Source organism: Spea bombifrons, chromosome 1 (assembly GCF_027358695.1).
Source record: "Spea bombifrons isolate aSpeBom1 chromosome 1, aSpeBom1.2.pri, whole genome shotgun sequence".
NCBI classification, from domain to species: Eukaryota; Metazoa; Chordata; class Amphibia; order Anura; family Pelobatidae; genus Spea; species Spea bombifrons.
Window position 1 is genome coordinate 125,131,858 of NC_071087.1, and position 7,403 is coordinate 125,139,260.

Sequence of the window (7,403 nt, forward strand, 5' to 3'; positions counted from 1 at the left end):
GATGAGTGAGCCAAATATTTACGTGATTAAAGGATATTTGGGCATTTAACAGTACTATGAATCGTGTTTCTGGTTCTGCGTTTTTACGAAAAAGTTTTAAACTAGGCAGGGTACGTGAAGCAACTTTATTAAAAAAGAAAAAAAAATCCTCATCTCAGTCTTCAAGGCCGACACCGGCAGACGATCATACAGACTACAGTGAGAGAAACACAGAAATTTGAGCATGATGGACCTCAGACTACATCACAAGTATACTCCATCTTATTATACGTATTGTATGTTGGTGCATAAATTACAATTCTATAGTTTACATTATTTATCTCGCTTAAATTAAATTTGTATCTCATTTACAAGTTTTTTATGTTTTGTTCTGTTTTTTTTTTTTTAAGAGTTCTAGACAAATGACATATAAACAATAACTGCCTTTTAACTAAAAACATGGACATGATTCACATTCTGTAGCATCCATCCTTGAAGTGCCTGTGTCTAGAACATCCCAGATCGGATTTGGAAAGCAAGGCCGTCGTTCTGTGTAGCTTGCTGCAATTATAAAAATGGAGACTGTTATAATGGTGTTTTGAAGTTCAAGCGATCCATACATTTGCATCTCACAAAGCGAATGAACCAATCTGTAGTGGTCACAACCTTTTGTTATAGAGGAACTCTCATAGCTGCCCCCTCCCCTATATGTATGATTACATTGGCAGTAGGGTACCCAGCAATGTGTGCCAGGTAGATTTTCCTGCTTTCTGCTTCAAGTAACAAAACTTAAATAAGCCTTTGCATGGATGTTCCTTAGTTCCTGAATTACTGACAGAGACTAAGGGGCGCTACTAGACTGAGATGACTACAGAAGGGCCACACATGACGCCAGAGATTCATGCATAGGGATGCAGGTGCTTGAAACAAAAATCGAAATGATAAAGTTACCCATTGCTGCCTGCAAATTCCAGAGAAGAACAAATCTAATTCAGAGTCTATGTTTCTATGGAATACATCTCATACACCCGGCTACACAAGATCTCTCAATGCATTTGAATCTTATTTTAGACTGGCAACAGTTTACTTGAAACAAGCACAAAGTTTTCAGTTAGTTTATTATTTTATTTCTGAAGTGCCTTCTTTGTTGTTTTAAAAATTAGAACTTAGGCTTTTTTTTTTAAATGTATTTTGCAGAAGGCTTACTTTATTGATCTCTTTGTGCCGTTCTTTGCTTACAATTTCTTCAAGAACTTCACCATCTCCTTTAATCAATCTGAAAAAAGAAAAAAGTTAGAGGGTGGCTTCTGTTGTGTATGGATCAGTGAAGCACATCTCTCTGCAAACTAAACAGTGGTTTGGTAAAAATGCTGCTTGTTCCCCATACTAATGGTGCTTCCTGACAATATTCTATAATGTAATCACTCACGCGCCGTATAACGTTAATAGATTAAATTGTTAATGGAATTGCCAATCCTAATCAAACTTTCTGCCACAAGTCCCCATCTAAAGAAATTATCTCAGACAAATACTGCGATGTGTATATGAGGAACAGTATCACAAATATTATTATTTTATTATTATTATACTTTATTTATAAAGCGCCAAAAGATTCCACAGCGCTGTACAAGGTAAAGATTTTACAGTTAACGACAAGTACAAAATAACAAGCAATTGACATACAGATACAAGAGGAATGGAGGGCCCTGTTCCCGCAGGGACTTACATTCTAGGTGGATAAGGGGTGAGAAGCAGGAGGTGAGGACTGCGTGGTAGTGAATGATGTTAATGTAGGGGGAGTTTATGTCAGTGGTGGGCTTCCCTGAAGAGAAAGGTTTTTAAGGAGCGTTTGAAGGAGGGTAGAGTTGGTGAGAGTCGGACAGCACGGGGAAGGGAGTTCCAGAGGGTTGGTGCTGCGCGAGAGAAGTCCTGTAGGTGGGCATGGGAGGAGGTGATATGTGAAGATGCGAGGAGCAGGTCATTGTTGGATCTTAGAGGGCAGGCTGGAGTAGATTTGCTGATGAGGGAGGATAGGTAGAGGGGAGCGGCGTTAGTGAGAGCTTTGTGAGTATTTTGAATTTAATTCTGCTATGGATTGGGATAGCTGAATAGATAAGCTGAATGCCTCCTGTGTCTCCCTGACAGCTAACTGGCTTTTAAATAAGAATGTGCCATAAGCATGCCAAGCCCTTGTCTATTTAAAGAATCTGCTTGTCCTGCAGGATTTTCTTTTGCATTCATTCAGCAGTTTAAAAATGGGTCATTTCCTGCTAGTGAAACTTTTGCATTCGGAATATTCATCAAAGTGATTGAGTATGCATTACTGTAAAAGGAAAAGGTTTGGTTTTTTAGTGGTGAAGCTCACGGTTCCGAAAAGCAGCTTTGCTTCTAATTTACAATCTCAAGACATCCATGGAGCCCACTCTGTAATTAAATAGCTGGGAAAACAACCGTAAATAAAATGTGACATTTACTATTATACCACCACACCCCATGGTATATCTAGGCTATTAACAACTTATAACCCCTCTTTCTTTCACAAGATGCTGTTGACACTGCCCCGTAGCCCACTTTTCCAATTTCTGATCTCCTGTTTGTCTTGACTTGGCAGTATTTGTATACAATCATGTAATTTAATAACAATCGTACCAGATTATCATGATGTAATACACAAAATGTAAATGCAAAGTGATGTGGATTTACTAACACTAATCAAATGCAAACAATTTCAGGGTCCAATGTGTAGGCCATGATCTGGAACTGTATGGCTAGGCTCTGGTTTGTACCACACTTATACAGGCTTACCCACATTTCTATAAATAAAGGATAATAAAAGTAATACTAATTCGTAAGCCGTACTGTTAGTTCCCTGGTATCTGCCATCGAGCTACAGCTTCCCATAAACCCCACGTACATTTTAGTATACACTGCCACTGTGTTTTACTATGTGAAGGATGACATTGATAGCTCTAATGGACTGAAAGGAAGCATAGATTATGCACGTTTTCATCAGTTATGTCATTCGCAAAAGAAATTAATGGCAAAAGAAAAGTAATCATATAAGTGGGTCTGTCAAATGCTAGAGAGATGGATAAATAATATAAGGATACCACAATGAAAACATTTCTGTATCATAGTGACTATTTATTAGTTTAATAATTATCTATTCGCCTTCAGAACGTACATAAAGAGACAATCATGGAGTATGCCTTACTGAGCTGATTATAATGCACACGTGCTACACACATTTCACATTTATTACTATTGCTATAACTCACTGGATACAAATGTATATTCTTAGCATTTATGTTCTTAAAACTGTACATAGCTGCAAAAAATCTTAATACAAATGATGGATTATTGGAACAATACATCCATATTTGTCAATTATTAGTTGAGAATACATCATAATGTTCCCATTATAGCGAATAAATGAATACATCTGATGTTGAGACAATATATCTATGTCAACACTGACAGGCATGATTACTGAACAAAATAAATGCTTCTGGAGGATATCTAACATAATTTTCCCTTTTGGCTAAGTCAGCCTTTTTATAATTCTGTAAATCATAACAAACATCAAAGTGATTACCTGAAGGTATTTCAGTGCTCCATTTATACCGGTTAATAGCATGCAGAGCAATGTTAGATCAGTACCTCATTCTTCCGGTCTCCGGGTCCATAACTCTCCTGATAACGCTCTGCCGTGCGTCCCACTCTTCCTTAGTCATCGGCTTCATCGCTTGAATTCGGGTCTTCTGTTCATCAGTCAGAACTAGAAGGCAAAAAATGACAATAATATACTTGTAATTGATTCCAATTCTCCTTAAGATACTTAATGACTGGGTGTGTGTTTGAAAGCCATTTAAAAAACATTTGTACATACTATTCCAATATTTGCAAGTTACTTTTATATCTGTGCTATATGTGTGCTATTTCACAGCTACCAAAATTATTGCACGCGAAAAACCCTGCTGCTGCATGATACATATAGCCAGTTTGAAGTACCATTGTGTATAAAAAATAGTACACTTTAGTGTTTTGCTTTACATGATAGTCATGGAACAACCATTTAATTAAAACCACAAATATAAAGTAGGTACCTCAAAGATACACAGACACAACCTTTACATTGTACATAGAAGTATAGTCACATATCATCTCACCCGGACCACAGTCTTCAACAGAGTCTTTCTGCCACAAATCTGTAGATGGGCCAAGAAAGCATTCTTGTGATTTGGGTTTGATATCTTGGGTGCTGGCTACATCTTTCTTCTTCACTTTTTTGCTTTTCTTTTTCACTTTCTTTTTCTTTTTCCCTTTATTGCTCTTTGCTTTCTTTTTGGGGCGGCTCTTTTGTTTATACTTTTTGTCACTGTCACTAGAGTCATCTGAGGATGAGCCAGAAGATGATGACGATGAGGTAGATGAGGAAGAACTTGAGCTACTAAAAGACGAAGATGATGAAGTGCTAGCCTTCCTCTTTCTCATTTTCCTTTTTCTTCTTTCTGAAATGTAAGTCACAAAGATGAGAAGAACTTGAGGACTGGAACCAAACGGGTAAAATGAATATGGCCTACAAAAAGAGGCAACCATGCAAATACGATGTAACCAAGGTCATACAAACATATTCAATTTCATGTTTGTGTGCTGAAAACTGACAAGTAGTGCCTATCTTCAGTGACCATTTAAACAGATGATGATACATTGTAGGAATTTATTTCACCTCTTCAGAACTTTGCTTTCTGTATCCTGGGTGAACCCTTCTGATTTTGCCGTCACAAACTGTCGAAGATGAATACTTAAAGGGGGTGGAGGAAAGTTTAAATGAAAGATTTCTGAGTCTATTGGCTTTATAAATTCTTTCATTTAAACTTTTCTCCCCCTTTAATGCAAACAACATTTTTAAAAGTATCTTAATTTATAGAGCCAATAGGCTCAGAAGCTGAGATACCTTTAAAAATGTTGCTTACACAGCCAAACAGGAAGATTTTAATTCCCTTGCAAATCTGTATGTTATTTTTAAAGTATTTATGCAGTTTCAGTTCCTCGTCCAAAAGAATTAATTTTAGAGCAAACCAGTGTTTTATAAAACTCCTAACTATAGACCCAGATGTAGAATTCAGGCACATAACGGACTATTACACTTGCCTTTCTTACTTCGTTCCGGGGACTGTGAATGGTATTTGGCGAGGGAGGATGGTTTCCTGATAGGAGAAGGACTGCTGCAACGTGATCTAGATTTCTTCTTCTTCTTAAACGACTTACTGCGAGATGTACTTGAGCTTCTGCTCCGGCATCTCTTTGTCGGACTGTTCTCCATCACTGCTTCTTCACCATACAGTCTGCTTTCAATAACAAATCACTGATTTTAAAATGAACTGACGTACAGGCACGATGTGAAATACATTATTACAAATTTAAAGAAACAGGTAAAAAAAAGGGAACCCCCACCATTACGTTTTCAAAAATACCGTGCAGTTTCTTTTTTAAACAGTTTGCATACTGTTTTCCAGCAAATGAATATTAGAAACACATTGACTTAGCCTACTGCCTATTGAGTATTGAACTTCATTGGCATTGTCATCAAAAGGTCTGCAGATAAAGGAAGGTGTTTTTAGTAAATAAGATAAAACCTGGGGTTTTGTGAATTCTTTCCTACATTACTGCGTACAGCATTGTATTTTATGCTCATGGAGAATTTTTTATTATTATTTTAGGGTTGCCCCTCATTCACACAGGGCAGTAAAATGTAGACCCGCTTACTGGCAGTCCATGAGATTCAGCGACTAAAGCAGAGGTGGACAGGAGTTCAGATCTCCCTGACTCTACTCTGCATTATAAACAGCCAAGTCTGCGAGCTGGTCTGGCGGGAGGAACTTGGTTGGCCATGTATTATATATAGTTAAATTACTAAGATTTCTTTAAAAACACCTCATCTATGGGATTATGCATTGAGTAGGACCAGATAGTTCTTGTTCAATAACAACTGGAGGTCAGAACCTGAATCATCGCTATCTAGTGTTTGCTGATCAGTAAATTATTGAAGAAAAACAGAAAGAGAGAGAGTGTGTACCTGGTCTTCATACTCTGCCAATCCAATATTAATGTATTTGGTATATCAGTTTATTAGCGTGACAAGGTTATGTTCAAATCCAGGTCTTTTGCCTGTACCCAGCTAAATCACAAGATTCCAGAACAAGCTCAAAGGCGATGAGTCAAGGAGTGCTTACTGTGAGTTTGGCTGCATGGCCTTGTGAGGTCGTTTTAAATGAGTTTGTGGTTTCTCAACGTCTCAGACCTCATCTCCATTAACTTGCCGTGCCGCTATCATATAGTTAATGTCTTCGGCCTGCCTTTGAAGCACTGCCACAATGGAGACGCAAAGCTCTGAAGCAACTGGTATGCTGTACGCCATTTCTATTACAGGACTGGACACAGGTGCCGTTTGTGTTACTGACTTTCTAACTTCATGATTTATAGAAATAAAGGTCTAATAAACCAAGCAGTGATGTGGGGAAATCATAATGGATCCGCTAGCAGTCACTCTTCAATAAATAATAATAATAAATTATATTATAATATAATATTCTAGAACACTTTCTAGTGAACTATTTACAGCGACACAATCAGTATCCGCTTTAAGCGTTAAATAAATACATAAAGCCTCAGAAAATAATGTCATTACATCACTACCATACAATACACCACCATAAATGTATCGACACTGAAGCTTTAACCCTATAATGGCCCAGCATAAAGCTCCCACACTAGTGGCACAGTGAATGTGGCAGTCAAGTCTTCAAACCGTCCTTGAAAGCACAGAATGCAGAATATCAAGCAGACAGCCCTAAAATAACAGACCAGGAGCATGACGTAAAACCCTGGAGAGCCCGGATATTGCTACAACGTAATGTGCGGATATAGAGCTGCTTGATACGGCCATGTCTCTGGTTCCTAAACAAACACATTTCCTCACACTATTTCAGCGCATGTGCACTGCTGTCTCCGTTCATCAAGCACCTTCTTTATAAGACCGGATGTTGTCCGCAGGAGTGTGTGAATAAATACAGCCGTACTTACTGTTAGATTTCCAGCAATAACCCGGTCTGTTAACGTAATTATAATACTTAAGAATCTCGTTTCCCCAGAATGTTGGACTTCCGCCTTCATGTCCGTCGGTTATCTCAGCCCCCTAGCAAACATAACTCTCTCCAACAGTTCCTCCGCGCTGTAGTTTACAAAGCCTCTGTTTGCGACTGTAATTATATTTTTTACCTTACAAAAAAAGGTCCCACATTAATACCATTTACGTTAATTTAGACTTGGTGTTCTTTACAACCGAGATAACCCCATTTTATTTCCACCACATATACCCACCACATATCAACCATATTTTTCTTAATTAGAGTGCCCTAATT

At 38.0% G+C, this 7,403-nt stretch overlaps 1 protein-coding gene across 8 annotated transcripts; it reads right to left on the minus strand.

Moving 5' to 3' along the window:
• Window positions 1-402: 402 nt before the first annotated feature.
• ARL6IP4 (ADP ribosylation factor like GTPase 6 interacting protein 4) lies at window positions 403-7,165 on the minus strand. 8 transcript variants are annotated; one of them, XM_053472327.1, is made up of 6 exons: window positions 7,062-7,165; window positions 5,130-5,327; window positions 4,149-4,486; window positions 3,640-3,757; window positions 1,186-1,255; window positions 403-540 (listed from the first exon to the last, which is right to left on the minus strand). In XM_053472327.1, the coding sequence occupies exons 2-6, from the start codon at window positions 5,303-5,305 to the stop codon at window positions 487-489; spliced, it is 756 nt and encodes a 251-aa protein (XP_053328302.1). In that variant the 5' UTR covers window positions 5,306-5,327; window positions 7,062-7,165; the 3' UTR covers window positions 403-486. The 8 variants fall into 8 exon arrangements, with proteins under 8 accessions (XP_053328302.1, XP_053328313.1, XP_053328306.1 ...); XM_053472338.1 differs by having other exon boundaries at window positions 5,130-5,330; window positions 7,062-7,140; XM_053472331.1 differs by having other exon boundaries at window positions 7,066-7,136.
• Between the last annotated feature and the right edge of the window lie 238 nt (window positions 7,166-7,403).

Excerpts from the sequence above, each read along its gene's own strand:
- ARL6IP4 (XM_053472324.1), bottom strand. The coding sequence starts at position 6,953 with ATGTGTTTGTTTAGGAACCAGAGACATGGCCGTATCAAGCAGCTCTAT. Across the intron at positions 5,331-6,846 it reads GGTTTTACGTCATGCTCCTG|CAGACTGTATGGTGAAGAAG; the intron begins GTCTGTTATTTT and ends TGTTATTGAAAG. Across the intron at positions 3,758-4,148 it reads TGTTGAAGACTGTGGTCCGG|TTCTGACTGATGAACAGAAG; the intron begins GTGAGATGATAT and ends TTTGCCTTCTAG.